Here is a 17,550-nt window from a genome sequence, read left to right as displayed (position 1 = left end):
GATACAGATTCTTCTATACCTACATATCTATACTTATATATAGTTAGGTATATCATAATGCAAATACATACTGTGTATTCTAAAACAGAACTAGAATTCTATATATTCTCTTTTATAATGTGATCTCCATTCAAAAATACATCATGATCATCTTTCCATATCAGTAAATGTAGATCCGTGTCATTATTGACTATGTACTTTTCTGTTGTATATCTCTATTACAGTTTACTTCATCATCCGTTACTGGATGTTTAAGCTCCTTCTAACAGTCTTCTGTTATAAACAAAGTTGTGATGAATATTCATTCTTGTACAGATATTTTTCCATTCTTATTTTTTTAGGGCCAATTCTAGGATTGTAATTACTATTCAGAAAAAAGAAATCTGTAATTTTAAGTCTTCAGCTACATATTGCAAAATTGTCATTCAAAAAGCATAAACAATTAAAAACTGCCAGTAGCACAGTTCTGAGTTATTTTTAGAAGCTCAAAAGGACGTTATTATCTTATTATAACGTTATTTTGGGGTTTGCCATCATGGAACCAAGTTATGGTTAAAACCACGTAGCCAGTAAAGTTCACTTCAAAGAGCTATCTGCCTATGAAATGCTAGCCAAAACTTAACTAAGTCACCAGCTAATATTACTAATTGAAATTCCTTTAGTATATAAAGTTTTTTTCCTTTAAGAGGATAGAGCAAGATAGAGTTGATCCATCTACCAATTAGGAAAAAATTTACGTATCTAAAGGCAAGAAGTGGGAGCTGAAAACCGTGCTGTTGATGGGAGGACTCTCCACCCTCTGTCCCACTTCCCCTCTCCCCCTTTTTCCACCCAGGCAACTGTCAGTTTCCTAAAGTTTCTTGAGTAAAGCAGATGCTTGGAAAGAAATGCATAAAATAATGTTTTATTAATGTTACTAGTTTGCTTCATTGTTTCTTTTTTTTGGAGACGGGTCTTGTTGTTGCCCAGGCTGGAGTACAGTGGCGTGATCTCAGTTCACTGCAGCCTCTGCCTCCTGGGTTCAAGCAGTTCTCCTGCCTCAGCCTTCCAAGTAGCTGGAATTATAAGCATGCACCACCATGCCCAGTTAATTTTTGTATTTTTAGTAGAGACGGGGTTTCACCATGTTGGCTGGGCTGGTCTCAAACTCCTGACCTCAGGTGATCTGCCTGCCTCGGCCTCTCAAAGTACTGGGATTACAGGCGTGAGCCACTGTGCCTGGCCTGGTTTGCTTAATTAAGGGAAAATGGCTCATGTACCCTATGGAACTTTGTAAGTTCCTTCCTTATATAGTATATAAAAGGTCATATAGCTATATCTGCAGAGGACAATAATGAAATATCTGGTATTAGTGAGCTCTTATTATACGCCAGGTCCTTTGCTAACTGCTTTTCAGGGATATCTTATACCAACCCTATGGAATAAGCACTATTATCCTGCTTTACAGAGGAGGAATTGAGGCTTAGAACAGTTGAGTAACTTTCCTGAGGACACAGCTCTACATATAGTGGAGTAAGTCACATTCCATTCCTTTTACCTGCACAGAGTAACTCTGTCTGAGTTTATAAAATCAATAAATAACAGCAGTAACAAAAACCTAATAACTTCCCCATGTGCCTTGTAAGAATGATCTGCTAAGGTCTTGGTCTTAGCACCAATGCATAATATTTTTGGTACTTAATATTTAAAATGTTTAAATGTTGTTCCAAACATTGTTATTTACAGATATAATACTTTTCTATGTAGTTAGTTGGTAAACTATAGATGATGTCTGGGAGTATCAGTCAGCCACTTAGGTAGAGCCAAACTCATAGAGTAGAATTACTTTGGTAAATTCACTTTAGTCTATATTATGTAGTCATTGTAATTATTGAATATTAAAAGGACTGAAAAATAATAGGAGCTCCTTGGGCTGGAGAAGAAAAGTATATAATGAACCTCGAATATCTTGTGGTGCCGGAAAGTAAAGTGCTAAAAATGAAAAAAAAAAAAAATGGGGACATGACAAAAGGATAACGAGTGACATACTGGCCAGGCCAAATCTTGGAAAATTGGAGCCATACAATAGATAATGACAGTTACAGATTATATATAACCCATGGAATAAAATAAGAATCCATTAGTCTATACATGAATAACAAGGCAGGCAAGGTCTCTGCTGTGATGGAATTTGCATAAATTTGGATATCAGTAAGGGAAGTGAAGAAAATCAAACAGGATAATGTGATGACGGATGATTCCTGAAGGCTATTTTATACAATGTGGTCAGGAAAGACTTATCTGAGGAGGTATATGTAAGCTGGAACCTGAATAGTAAAAGTGAGTCAGCCATATCAGAATCTGATAAAAAATCAATCCAGGTTACTATTGTATTTAATAATTGTAACAATGTCAAATATTTATAAGCATTCTAGACCGTTGGGCTTTTAACATGCTTTTTAAGCATGTTAAATGCTTTGTTAAAAGCATTTTAAATGTTTTTTAAGCATTTAACAGATGGGCTTGGGGTAGCAATACAAATGGAGACCTATGTAACATATATCTACATAGCTTAAAATTATAGAACAAACTTACACACTTAAACATTTTCTCTTTCTGTCTACCTTGACAAATATATTCTTAGGAAGACCTGGAAGTCCAAGATCAGAGTTAGAATTTTTGGACTTGTTGGGTTCTGTTTTGGAACATCGTGTTGTAGAGAGAGCCACTGAGCCACCCCCTGGTCTGAGGCCTGCCCCAATTCCCTTCCCACCCTTGGCAATATGTGCTGCACTTTGAAAGACCTCACACATACACCAGGCCCCATGTCTAAGCTCCATCTACACCTCCAACAAACACCCATCCCTTGGTGCTCCTGGGGTTGGTTGGCACCTAGTGGTGGCATGGTCTGCCTTTAGTAACACTAACTTGAGATACCTTGGTCTCAGGTATCTGGAGCATATGGTCTAAGATTTATATTTGTTCCTGTATTCCAGTATTTCCTTATATAATGGTGACATTTGGTGTCAGCTGAATGTTGATTTCAACACTTGACCATTTGGCATCCAGCTGCAATGTGTGTCAAGTATATCTCTAGCTTTTATCTTTAAGAAGAAAAAACAAAAAAACTTTTTTGTAGTCTTACTGAGATTTTGAGAATTAGTGAAATTATATGCATGTGTTTCATCTTTTCCTACTTGTGTTATAAGAACTGGTGGATTACCTTGCGTAGATAGAACTCAATCCAAGAGGCTTTTTGGCAGGAGATAGAGAATGAAGAGGCCTTGAGAAACAAAAGCGGGAAAATTTGAAGAAGAAAGTTATCTGAATGGGAGTTAAAAGGTGGCTTTAGTTTCATTTGTTGGAAAATGAACTTTGCTCTGATAAATACAGTTAAGCATACAAGAATTTAAGCAACTTGATAACTTTGGCAGGAAAAGTGAAGTTTTGGCTAGCTTACCTCAAAGAAAATATTTCGAAAGCATTGTTCTTGAGCATTATCCAGAATTTGTTTAAGTCCAAATAATACATTTAAAACACCAGTCTGTTTTGAAATAGGCCATGCTATAGGGAATCTGGTTAAAAATCAATATGCTGCAAATGATATTTGCTGTTTAATGTGATCACATACTACCATTAAACCTGAATGAAGGTGAATTTAATCTTTTTTTAACCTTAGTTAATTTGTTGTGGTGTCTATATTTTACACTAGGTATTGTTCTCAAATGTCTGCTTATATGTATCTGTCCATATTTAAGAGAAGGAGTCTCCAATAGAGCTGATTAGAAGCTCAGCACAGGGGAGAAGCTTGCCATCTGTGGTCTCTACTCTGCTGCAGGGTGATCTAACAGCCTTTCTTTGGAGAGGTAGGGGTAGAGCTGCCAGATTCCATGGATTGAGAGCTGTGCTACTGATTAGAAGATAGTTCAGTCAAGGAAATAAGAAAATGTTATAAGGAAGTAAGAAAATGTAAATAAGAAGCGTTGAGGCCATTTGGGATAGGAATGTCTCAGGCAAAGCAAAGGGCCAGAGGCAGGACTGTTGTTGGTATGTTAGATCAGTAGTTCTCAAAGTGTGCTCTTCTGGTCAGCAGCATCCGCAACTTGTTAGAAAGACAAATTCTCAGCCCCACTCCAAAACTACTAAATCAGAAACTCCAGTGGTGTGGCTCAGAAATCTAAATTTTAACACACTCTCCAGATGATTCTGATACACATTGAGGTTTGAAAACCACTGTGTTAGATAAAGAGCATGGAGGCCAATAGGGCTGGGACCAAGTGAGCGAGGGGGCACAATTTTAGGGGATGAGCCAGAGGCCAGATTATATATGGATTTGCCTACTTTGTGAGATAAGAAACCAATGGAAGGTTTTAAACAGAGGAGTTAATGTGATCTGATAGATATTTTTTAACAGATTGACTACTGCGTTGAGATATGCATTTAGGGGGCCAAGGACTGAAGCGGTGAGACTGGTTGGGAGTCTGTTGCAATAATAGGTTAGAGATGATATTCAAGATGGTAACAGTGAATGTAGTGAGAGGTACCTGGAGTCCAGAATTAATTTTCAGAGAGAATCAACAGAATTGATAGATGGATTAACTGAAATTAAACACTAGGAGCCATCACTAAAAATTCTTTCTGGATCTGAGAGGGGTAAAAGCCAACAAATTAGTAGATGGGAAAGTAGCAACTTGTGGTGCCAAGTTATGATAACATGGTATATTCTTTTAGTTTATGGTGTTTTAATTGCTTAGAGAACTAGATCTCAAGTTTGCTGGGTAGAGAACTACAGTTCCGACAGAATGCTAGAGAAGTGTTGGGTGTATTTCAGTTCTGATACTCTATGGGCTGTTAAGAAACTCTAAGTTAATGACTTCTTGTTGGCAAAATCCCCAAAGCCTCATCTTCTCTGAACTCTTCACCGATTATTCTCTAGTTGAAAACTTTATAGCCCTTGGCTTTGAGAGAGACCTCACTGTGTTCTCATTCTCCCAGCTCTTTCACCACTGCTTGTCAGTCTATGTCTTTTGTTTGTTTTTCTTTGCTCATCCTCTAAATTTGAGGTTTTCTTGAAATTTTAGTACCTTGTTCTACATGTTCTTCCTCAGTAATTTCGTGGAATCCAGCACTGCTTGCACATTGCTGTTCTCAGATCTATATCTCCAGACTCTTTCCTGACCTTGAGAGCTGAATTTTCAGTTGCCTGTTGGATACCACTCAATACATTCTAAACGAAACTCATTAGTTTCTCTTATTTCCAGTTATACTCATACTCTTTTTTCTGTATTTCTTGTCAGTTTATTAACATTATCAATCATCTTGTCCCTCTTCGCTCTCTATCCAGTTACTGTCCAGTCTGTGAATTCTGCCTATGAAATTCCTCTTTCTGGGCCGGGCGCGGTGGCTCAAGCCTGTAATCCCAGCACTTTGGGAGGCCGAGACGGGCGGATCACAAGGTCAGGAGATCGAGACCATCCTGGCTAACACGGTGAAACCCCGTCTCTACTAAAAAATACAAAAACCTAGCCGGGCGAGGTGGCGGGCGTCTGTAGTCCCAGCTACTCGGGAGGCTGAGGCAGGAGAATGGCGTGAACCCGGGAGGCGGAGCTTGCAGTGAGCTGAGATCCGGCCACTGCACTCCAGTCTGGGCGACAAAGCGAGACTCTGTCTCAACAAAAAAAAAAAAAAAAAAAAAAAATTCCTCTTTCTTTTTCCTTATGCCCCACCTGTCACCACCTTAATTTATTTGCCTGTTGTCTATAATTGGGACTACCGAAGCAGGTTTCTAACTGTACTCAGTGGTTCCAGGGAGAAGGGTGAATGAGTATAGTTTGTTTGTTTTTTTAACTTAAAGCAGTCACTATTTGAAAGCTGTTTTTTTCATTTATGTGCAAAAAAAATGCTTTTAAACATTTTACATTTTTTATGTAGTATTTGTTTTCACTTGTAAAATTAGGAGAAAAATAATTATAGCTATAGAAGGCCGATTGATGGTTACTTTAATCTTTTTGCTCCATTCAAGGGTCCTTTCTCATTTTTTTGATTATCTGAAGGAGAATCAGGATAAATGAGCTTATAAGATTATAAGGAAGGCCTTTGGCAAGTATAAAGATAAAGAACTTGAAACATAAGATATCATAAAATACAGTCTACTCATTCAATCTGTGGAAGGTCAGTTGTTTTTAAAGCTTGTTATTCTATAAATCTAAAGACTAAACAGTTACAGATAAAAAGATATTTCAATAAAATAGTTTTCCAGCCTGGGCAACATGGTGAAATCTCATCTCTACAAAAAATAAAAAAATTAGCTGGGCTTGGTGACACACACCTGCAGTCTTAGCAACTTAGGAGGCTGAGGCAGGAGGATTGCTTGAGCCCGGGAGGAGGAGGTTGCAGTGAACTGAGATGGGGCCACTGCACTCCAGCCTGGGCAACAGAGTGAGACCCTGGTCTTAAAATAAATAAATAAATAAATAAAATAGGTTTCTTATTTTTACAAGGGAATTAAAAAATGATGTATCCAAATCAACTTTATCATCGCCATCTTACTTGAGTCAAAACTTGTTTCTAAAGGTATGATGATTAACTTGAATAATTTTTTCCTGGATTTTAATCTTTTCAATAGTATATATGAAATTATAGTAGGCATTATAGATATATAATAGTAGTATATAATTAGAAAATGAACCAAGTACAGTGATTCTATAAATTGTTGAGTTTTTCTATTGTTTGAGGTCTAAAATTTTCAGCTTTTGAATGTTAGGTATAAAGAAGTCAAAAATGGTGTTCACTGCCCTAAAGACTGTTTTTTTTTTTTTTTTTTTTTTGAGACAGAGTCTCCCTCTGTCACCCAGGCTGGAGTGCAGTGGCACGATCTCAGCTCACTGCAAGCTCTGCTTCCCAGGTTCATACCATTCTCCTGCCTCAGCCTCCCGAGTAGCTGGGACTGCAGGTGACCACCACCACGCCCGGCTAATTTTTTGTATTTTTAGTAGAGACGGGGTTTTACAATGTTAGCCAGGGTGGTCTTGAACTCCTGACCTCGTGATCCGCCCGCCTCGGCTTCCCAAAGTGCTGGAGTTACAGGCGTGAGCCACCACTCCTGGCCCCAGTATTTTTTTAAAAAAAAGTTTGTGAAACTATTTCCCAGGAGTAAATCACCTAGCATGATTTGATTAGTACTTTTCTACTCTAGGCAAAACTGATTTCTATTGCCTCAAACCTCTTCTCAGAGAACACTTGATTATCTAAATTATTTAGTAACACTCTACCTTTCTCATTCATTAATTGCAAAAACATTTTTTGAGCCCTTACTATGTGCCAAGCACTGCTGTGTATGCCAGGAGATCAGTAATAAACAAAACAGAAAATATTTCTGCCTTTGTTGAGCTTACATTCCAGTGGAGGGATATGAGGGATATGAATAAATTGGCAAAATCTCTTCCCCTAATAATTTTAAGTTAGATTTGCAATTCAGATTCTAAAAGTTCTAAAATAAAGGCAAATTAAAACCCAGATAATGATATTAATAACTATGGCACAATTTAGTTATAGTTACAATCTCAGTATTATTTCCTAAATTTGGCATAATTCTGCATGTTCTTGTACAACCTGATTGCTAGATACAAATGGAATTGCATATTCCTGTTAGTTCCTCACTTTAAAGTATCTTTCTTAAGTTATAAATATCAATCCCTAGCCATAGCTTTGTGGAGTAGAACTACTTATGTATAATCGAAAACTGTTATAGTCCACTAGGTTTTTAATCAATTAGGGTTTCCTCCCCACCTTTTTTTTTTTCTTTTTGCAGCTTTATTGACATATAATAAACTGCAATTTTAAAGTCTACAGTTTGCTGAGTTTAGATATATACCTGTAAAAACTACCATCATAATCAAGAAAAGGAGCATATATATAATCTCTGTACATTCGGACAGATATTTGTGTGTGTGTTTTTGTGTACAATGTTTTATTATAAAATATTTCAAGCATATGAAAATATATAACAGTGTTTCTAATTCTAATTAATGGCAGAATGAAATAGTTGGGTGAAGCCTCCAGAGATTAACAATTATAAAATCTAGAAAACTATTTGAAGGCAATGGAAAGTGATCAGAAGCAGGTAGAAAGTGGCATTTACCTTTAAAAGACCATACTACAATGAGTAAGAATTGCAAAGTTATTGATGTTTTTGCCTGAGGGAAATCCCCTATCTTTGGATATCATATGGCAGAAAACTGATAGTCTTATTAGCTCAAAGCAGAGTTCAGAGCTGGCAGAGTGGCTGGGAATTAAGGGAGGAAATTCTAGAATTGCAGGAAAGGGGAGACTCAAAATCTGAGTATAAGATCTGATGAAATCTTTGGCCAAGTACTAAAGTGAGTATGCATAGGAATAACCTAAATGAGTCTGGTAACAACAACAACAACAACAACAACAATAAAGTAGGCAGAAATGTGAGACAAGCCTACACTTGAAAAACAAATGCACTGGTTAAGATTTCTGTGTTTGTTGATTGTCTTCTGTGATCTATGCATAGCTATAGTGGCAGAAAGTTGAAGTTTTAGTGGCTTGGATTATCAGACGACAGAGTTGGGAGCTGACAGAGCATATGGAAACTTATAAAGGAATCTCAGAAGCAAGAGGATTGCATGGAGAGTGAGCCCTGAAATCTGAGCATAATTTGTGCCCAAATCTTTGGTGGTGTAGTTTGCTTAAAGTGCACAGGTACAGAAGAGACTTTCAAAGGGCTATACTAAAAGGCATTTGTTGGTAGCTGAAAGAACCAAGCAGAGAGATGAGCTGCTTCACTCTATGGGAGAGACAAAAGCCTATAGTGTGAGTCTGGGCAAGTTCACTGCCTATTAAAATGAAAGCTCAATTATCATCACAAGATCATAACAGTATCCAGAGTCACTACAACATATTATCTACACTGTCTGGTTAACCCAAAATCACTAGATATGGAAAGAAACCGAAAAGTGTGATTGGCATTCAAGAAAAGTATAATTAATATCCAGTTAATGAAAAATGATTCCAATTGGGCCCAGATATTAGATTTAATAGCCTTTAAAGCCACTAGTATGAATATGTTCAAACTAAAGGGAAATATGTTCAAATAATAGACAAATATGTTTCAATGTGTGATCAGATAGGGAGCCTTAAAAGAGAACTAGTAACTATAAAAAAAGAATTAAATGGAAGGTCTGGAGTGAAGAGTGCCATTTTGCATTCCCACCATCAGGTCAACTAATCTAATATCAGTAGACCTAGCAAAGGCCTTTACGCCAGCAATGAATGAGAGTTCCTGTTACTCTACATCATCACCAGCATTTTGTATTGTCAGTGTTCTGGCTTTTGGCTACTTTAATAGGTGTATAGTGCTATGTTGTCTTAATTTGCATTTCTCTGATGACATATGATATGGAGCATCTTTTCAAATGCTTATTTGCCATTTGTATATCTTCTTTGGTGAGGTGTCTGTTAACATCTTTGACCCATTTTTTAAACTGGATTGTTTATTATAGTTGAGTTTTAAGAGTTCTTTGTATCATTTGGATAGCAGCCCTTTATTAGATATTTCTTTTGCAAATATCTGTTTTTAAATAAAATGATTATACTGGTACTACATGTTCAGTGGTAAAAATTTGAAAAATTCACTGAAGGACAAAGTAAAAAATAGAAATTATCCATACACCGAACACTTGGAAGTAACAATGGTAACTTTCTGTTTTTTTTAAAAAAATCTATTTTTTTGCACATATAGTTAATACATGTTTTTTAAGATCATAACATCAATGGAGACTTTCAGTACCTTTGTTTCAAGTATTTATTCATTAAACATATTTTTTCTAGTATTGTAGTGGCTATATTTATAAATCTATAATTTCAAGGTCATCCAAGACCCCTTTTGTATGTAGCTCCAATAAATCCTAAGTCTTGCTCATAACTAATATGTCTCAGTGTCAGATAAGTAACGTCTGTTTATGCAGAAGAAGGATTTGGGGGTTATAAAAACTAGAGATGACAGATTCTACCTAAAGGCATTCAGATTCAAAAATTTTGAAACCACTGTGCTGACCACACATAACACATCTTCAGGCTCTGGCCACCTCAGCTCTACTCTTTCCTAAAAAATTAGTTGATGTCTCTGCAAAAATATTGGTCTATTTTTCTAATACTTTAAGATATACATAATTTAAATAAAACTGGGTTACACAGAAGTCTTCACTAGATCATGCCCTATTATATTTGATCACCATCTAAGCTCTTGGTTTGTCTAGCTGGGCACCATCAGGTCAGCTAATCTAAAAAAGTAGGTCTAGCAAAGGCCTTTACACAGAACACTCATACTTCTCCCTCTCCACTTTAGAAAAAACTTGATGGCTTATACTAACACTAAACCACTGGACAGTAGGATGGGTCAGCACCTGTTGGTGTAGTTTTTACAAGATGGAGGCAACAAAATCAATTTTCTGTGTCCTGCCACACCTCTATCCGCATGCCAATGCAAGCCTATACTAGACATATTTTCCGTAACAAGGTAAATTTGGGGCAACATTTCTCTTTAGTTTACTTTAAAAAAAAAATCTTACTCTGGAAAATCTTTGCTTTATAAAAGAAGTTATTATTTATAAATATATTCTACATTTTATTTTTTATTGTATGCCATACATTGTTTTAATTTGTTATTTATTGTTTTATCTTAGACTAAGAAGAGTAAACATTCAGAGACTTCTAGATTAGGAAGGGACTCAGAGAGTGTGATCTTCATTTATAAAACAAATTAATTGTTTAATGCCACCCTAGAGATCATGAAAAAAAGCAAACTGATTAATTGAAAAAATGATGCTGGGTGTGGTGGCTCACTCCTGTAATCCCAGCACTTTGGGAGGCCAAGATAGGCAAATCACTTGAGGCCAGGATTTCAAGACCAGCCTGGCCAATGTGGTGAAACCCTGTCTCTACTAAAATACACAAATTAGCTGGGCATGGTGGTGGGCACCTGTAATCACAGCTACTTGGGAGTTTGAGGCAGGAGAATCGCTTGAACCTGGGAAATGGAGGTTGCAGTGAGCTGAGATCATGCCACTACATTCCAGCCTGGGTGACAGGGTAAGACTCTGTCTCAAAAAATAAAATAAAAAAAAAAAAGAAAAAGAAAAGTGTCACTTTGGGTTTGGTGAGGAAGACAGAGCCATGGTATGTATTGAATCAATAGGGAATTTAATAGAGAAATTTGGGGTTACATGATTGTAGAAGTTGGAGAAATGAAGATCTGTGGTAGGAAGCTCAGAGAAACTGCCTGAAGCCCTGGAGCAGGAAAGAAAGCCATACATACATTACAGCAAGGAAGTCTGGACACCTGCGTGTCTGATCACCTTCCAAAAATAATAGCCTCTGCTTCACTGGTGACTTCCAAATCGTAGGCAAGTTCTTCTCACTGGCAGACTGTTACCTGAAGCTATAGGGGAGGGGATTTTGGGGAATGTAGTTACAAGCCTTAGAAGGGGCTGGTGGTGATAGTGCCAAATTAATGTGGCACAGTTGCAAACCCAATTCATAGCACTCATTCATTCTGTAACTCCTATCTTTCTTGATCTTTTCCTAGACCTGAATATGTGTATGTCTCCATTGATTATTAAGCAACCCTGGAGTCTTGATGTCTTATACTTTTTCATGGAATCATTTTAGATTGCTTCCTATAGATAAGAGTTATTATATAGATAAGAGTTATTTAAAAATAAGACTAATTTCACTCATTCCTATTTCTTGAACTCTAAACCTGAGGTAGGTTCACTCTGTAAACATTGCTTGTACCTTATTACTCACTTGAGCAAAGCCCCAGGTTGTTAGAACTACAAACATGAATTTCACCAATGATTTAGATTCCCAGTCTTAGTAAAGAAATATGTAAATAAAGGCTGCATTAATAATTATTCTGAAATACTGAGAAATCTCAATATTTGCATTTGCTGGATGCTTTGAGACTAAAGTCCACAGTGAGATTACAGAACAGAATCTGTTTTCCAGATTGATAGAGGAAATGTTTATATAACTCTTAACCTGCTTGTCTAAAGCCAGTGACCTAAACTGTAGTCTGTACCTGGTTAAAACTACCCATGAATACAACCCTTACTTACTTTCCTCTTCATCCATTTATCTGTAGATCATTTGAAAGTCTTTCATGACCAAGCACATCATGAGTAATTGAAATGCAACTCCGTGTAGTGTTTTTACTAAATGATTGTTCATTGCTTTCCAAACAACTGCATTAGAAAAACTTGGCAGATTTGGAAATACACTTTTTGAATCCTAAGTGGTTGAGAAATATGAATTAGCTCACAGAGCAATTGAGTATGTAAGTGATAATATTATTTTGGAGAGTGTTCTTCCATTTAGCAGAAAGATGTGTAAAATTTAATAGTTGAAGTACATGATCAAAATTTATTTGTAAACTGAATGAATTTTATTGCTAACAGTTTTAGTCATGACTCAAATATAAATTGTATACATGTGAATGATTTGTTTATATCTTGTTTTTTGGGTCAATAATTCTTCAAGTTACATTAGTTTTATAATTTGGAATTAACTGCTAGTGGATCAAAATTATGTAATTATTTACAATGGACCTCAATACACAAAATTTGGCATACTAAGATGATACATGATGATGCTAGTTGTAAGTTAACATCAGTGAGTGGGTAATACTAACGGGTCCACTAGTTCTTGTAAGACAGGTAAGTAAAAAAAATTTTTTTTCTCTAAACATGTTAGGCAAACCTAGCGTTAGCTGAAAGGCTGGTAGTAAATTCGGAATTAACTTCAAAGTACACTGTGAGCTCATTGGATTTACTGAATAATTATTTGGGGCTTTAAGATTTCATGTGCTGTTTGAACACAGCAGAGAGCATTTAGATTTTCTTCAGTGATACATGAAAATATCCATTTTAACAGGTAAATATTGGGAAGATGGATTCGCCCATTGAAAAGTGGAACCTAATAATTGGAAACCTGGCTTTAAAGCAGGTAAGTGGCACACGTATTTGTTTACAGATCTTGGGTGTACAAATTTTGAGTGTTACCTATAAGATTGTTGTAAATTTTAGTACTGTGAGTCTACCCTTTGTTTTCAGAAAGACCAAAACAATAATTTAGTACCTTGAAAAAGTGATGGAGTAAATGGATACCCATGACCTCTGAAAGCTATTCTTTGTTTAGAGACTAGTTTTTACAAATATGAAAAATATATACAAAATATGGAAAAAATATACAAAATATTGTCTATCATAAGTGTGTGATAGAGCCAGAATTTGCATTAATATATCTGTTTAGTAAGTATTTAACACTTCATTAAGTGCTATTTTTTTTTTTACTTTGCTATTTAAAGATAAACTGAGTTCTTTTCTATGTATTATGGTCAGATATTTGTTTGTTTTCCTTAATTTGTTAATGTTACTAGTATTAATATACACAATACAGTAGTTTACCAATTACATATACACTGAACTGTGAAGTGTAGATCATGTATAATCTACAGCTCTCTCTAATCTTAGGTGAATATCTCTTTTTCTTCTTCCTTCACCCTCTCCTACCCCTAAAACTGAAGACTGCGGCTACCCCTAGTAATTCTCTAGCTAGTGTGAGCTTAGGGAATGCACACTAATTTTGATACTAGCTCAGCTAGGACATAATGTTGAGAACGTGGTTGCATGAACAGAATTTCATGTAATTTAAGGACAAAGAAATAAAGCACACTTTTTGAATATGTGTATAAGTGCTTGTGAGATCACAGACGTGGAAATAGAAAAATTTGCAATCTGACCTCAGCTTTAACATTAAACAGTTTATAACCTTTGTTAATCTATTTGACTTTTCCGGACTTCACTTTTCTCTTTTATTTTTTTTTTCTTTGAAATAAATTTTTCTTTTATTTATTTATTTATTTTAAGGCCGGGTCTTGCTCTGTTGCCCAGGCTGGAGTGCAGTAGCGCAATCATGGCTCACTGCAGCCTTGACCTCCTGGGCTCAAGTGATTCTCCCACCTTAGCCCCCTGAGTAGCTGGGACTACAGGTACATGCCACCATGCCTGGTTAATTTTTGTACTTTTTGTAGAGACAGGGTTTCGCCATGTTGTCCAGACTGGTCTTTTCCTTCCATTTTTAATTTTTGTGGATACATAGTAGGTGTATATATTCATGGGGTACATGAGATGTTTTGATACAGGCTGCAGTGCATAACAATCACATCATCTAAAATGGTATATCCATCCCTCCAGCGTTTATCCTTTGTGTTACAACAATCCAATTATTCTCTTGTAGTTATATTTTATTGTAAAATTCAATTATTATTGACTGAAGTCACCTTGTTGTGCTATCAAATACTAGGTCTTATTCAATTTTTTTCTACTTATTAACCATGCCTACCTCCCCCACACTCTCCTACTACCCTTCCCAGCCTCTAGCAACCATCCTTCTACTCTCTAGCTCCATGAGTTCAATTGTTTTGATTTTTAGATCCCGCAAATAAGTGAGAACATCCAATGTTTGTTTTTCTGCTCAGCTTATTTCACTTAGCATAATGACCTCCGGTTCCATCTATGTTGTTGCAAATGACAAGATGTCATTCTTTTTTATGGCTGAATAGTGCTCCATTGTGTATAAGTACACATTTTATTTATCCATTCATCTGTTGATGGACACTTAGGTTGCTTCCAAATCTTGGCCATTGTGAACAGTGCTGCAACAAACATGGAAGTGCAAGTATCTCTTCAACATACTGATTTCCTTTATTTGGGATTATATACTCAGCAGCAGGATTATTGGATCGTATGGTAGCTGCGTTTTTAGTTTTTTGAGGAACCTCCAAACTGTTCTCCATAGTGCTTGTGCTATTTACATTCCCACCAACAGTGTACGGGGGTTCCCTTTTCTCCGCATCCTCACCAGCATTTGTTATTGCCTATCCTTCGGATAAAAGCCGTTTCAACTGGGGTGAGATGATATCTCTTTGTAGTTTTGATTTGCATTTCTCTGACCATCAGTGATGTTGAGCACCTTTTCATATACCTGTTTGCCATTTGTATGTCTTCTTTTGAGAAATATCTATTCAGATCTTTTGCCTGTTTTAAAATCAGATTATTAGATTTTTTTCCTATAGATTTGTTTAAGCTCCTTATATATTCTGGTTATGAATCGTTTGCCAGATGGGTAGTTTGCAAATATTTTCTTCCATTCTATGGGTTGTCTCTTCACTTTGTTGATTGTTTCCTTTGCTGTGCAGAAGGTTTTAAGCTTGGTGTGGTCCCATTTGTCCATTTTTGCTTTGGTTGCCTGTGCTGGTGGGATATTACTCAATGTATTTTGCCCAGACCAATGTCCTGGAAAGTGCCCCTGATGTTTTTGTGTAGTAGTTTTATAGTTTGAGGTCTTAGATACAAGTCTTTAATCCATTTTGATGTGATTTTTGTAGATGGTGAGAGATAGGGGTCTCATTTCTTCTGCATATGGGTATCCAATTTTCTTAGCACCACTTATTAAAAAGACTGCCTTTTCCTCGGTGTATGTTCTTGGCACTTTTGGCAAAATGAGTTCACTGTAGATATATGGATTTGTTTCTGGTTTCTCTATGCTCTTCCATTGGTTTGTGTCTGTTTTTATGCCAGTGCTGTCTTTTGGTTACTGTAGCTCTGTAGTATAATTTGAAGTCAGGTAATGTGATTCCTCCAGTTTTGTTCTTTTTACTTAGGATAGTTTTGACTATTTCGGTCTTTTGTGATCCCACATAAATGTTAGGATTTTTTTTTTTTTTTTTTTCCTATATCTGTGAAGAATGTCTTTGGCATTTTGGTAGGGATTACATTGTAGATTGCTTTGGGTAGTATGGACATTTTAACAATATTGGTTCTTCTAATCCATGAACATAGAATATCTTTACACTTTTTGGTGTCCTATTCAATTTCTTGCATCAATATTTTATAGTTTTTTTTTTTTTTCCCCGAGACGAGGTCTTGTTCTGTTGCCCAGGCTGCCAGGCTGGAGTGCAATGGCACAATCTCAGCTCACTGCAGCCTCTGCCTCCTGGGTTCAAGCAATTCTCCCACCTCAGCTGGGATTACTGGGCACGCCACCATGCCCAGCTAATTTTTGCATTTTTAGTAGAGACGGGGTTTCACCATGTTAGCCAGGCTGGTCTCGAACTCCTGACCTCATGTAATCCACCCGCCTCAGCCTCCCAACGTGCTGGGATTACAGGTATGAGCCACAGTGCCCGGCCTGTTTTATAGTTTTTATTGTAGAGATCTTTTATGTCTTTGGTTATTTCTAGCTCTATCTTGTTTTACTTTTAGCTATTGTAAGTGGGATTACTTTCTTCATTTCTTTTTCAGATTATTCACTGTTGACATGTAGAAATGCTACTGATTCTTGTGTGTTGATTTTGTATCTTACAATTTTACTGAATTTATCAGTTCTGATAGTTTTTTGGTGGAGTCTTTAGGTTTTTCCAAATATAAGATTATATCATCTGTAAATAAGGATAATTTGACTTCTTTCTTTCCAATTTAGATGCCCTTTCTTTCTTTCTCTTGCTTTAGGTAGGACTCATAGTAGTATGTTAAATAACAGTCATGAAAGTCTCTTTCCTCTTCTAAATACCATTGTTGTATTAGAGATGTCTAAGATCTTTTTCAGCTTGAAATGGTAGGAATCTATGCTGGGGTAATAATCAAAATATTTAACAACCAGTAGAGTACTGTAAATAGTATATAAAATTTGAAAATATATTCCATTTACTTTTAAATACCCTAAACTCTTACAAAGTAATATGAGTTATAGTATAAATTGTCAAATTATTCTAATAATTTTCATCTCAGCTTTTCATTTTTCCTCCCATTCTTAGTCTTCACTTTTTCTTTATCATCCTCTCTCCCTGCAACTGTCAGTCAAGATGGGAGTCAGACATGGCTAGGAATTCACTGATTCTAGTTGCCATAGCCCGAAGCCTGTGTCTTTATGTGCCTTACTCCGCCAAGGGTGTATGAAGAACAGGGAACCCCAACCAGGCCCCTCAGGACACACCTGGTGCCAGCCAGTGAGGCAGCAATTGGTTGAAGTCCAGTCACAAGTAGACAAAAGCGAGAAGAAAAGAAAATGGAGCGCTGGGGGTAGTGGTTGGGAGAGAGAGTTTTTTCTTCCTGAGGCTTCTTTTGCTAACGCTTGTGAAGGAGTAAATGATGAGTGTGGGGAGGGGAGTAGGATGGGCTTGCACAAGTCTCCTCTGCCTGGATACTGGCCGTGGAGGGTAGAAAGAGAGAAGGGTAGAAAGCACAGAGGAGGCCCACACTCCCACTTGCTCAGGGGTGTGCTCTTCTCACTATTAAATGGAGTCCCAGGCAGATCGCCTGTCACAGATTTCTTCATGATTGTACAGAATGGCCTCCTGGACCAAATACATATATAAGTAGCCAAATAAAGCAAAGTCTCTAGTCCCACATGAGGAACTGTTTCCTCACCAGGAGGGACATGTCCTGTACCAACATCTCTTCAGGCCCATGGCCCCTATTAACCTTC

At 36.8% G+C, this 17,550-nt stretch overlaps 1 protein-coding gene across 6 annotated transcripts in view; it reads left to right on the top strand.

Annotated features, from left to right (window-relative positions):
- Positions 1-17,550, top strand: part of SLC41A2 (solute carrier family 41 member 2) — a 141,013-nt gene that overhangs the window by 45,484 nt on the left and 77,979 nt on the right. For all 6 annotated transcript variants that reach the window (XM_050748472.1, XM_050748474.1, XM_050748475.1 and 3 more), the window contains one exon: positions 12,937-13,008. In XM_050748472.1, the coding sequence (XP_050604429.1) occupies positions 12,937-13,008 (72 nt within the window). The remainder of the gene's footprint in view (positions 1-12,936; positions 13,009-17,550) is intronic.

This window comes from Macaca thibetana, chromosome 11 (genome assembly GCF_024542745.1).
Source record: "Macaca thibetana thibetana isolate TM-01 chromosome 11, ASM2454274v1, whole genome shotgun sequence".
Taxonomy (NCBI): Eukaryota; Metazoa; Chordata; class Mammalia; order Primates; family Cercopithecidae; genus Macaca; species Macaca thibetana.
The sequence above is the reverse complement of the archived record's forward strand: the minus strand, read 5'-3'. Positions and strand labels throughout refer to the sequence as shown.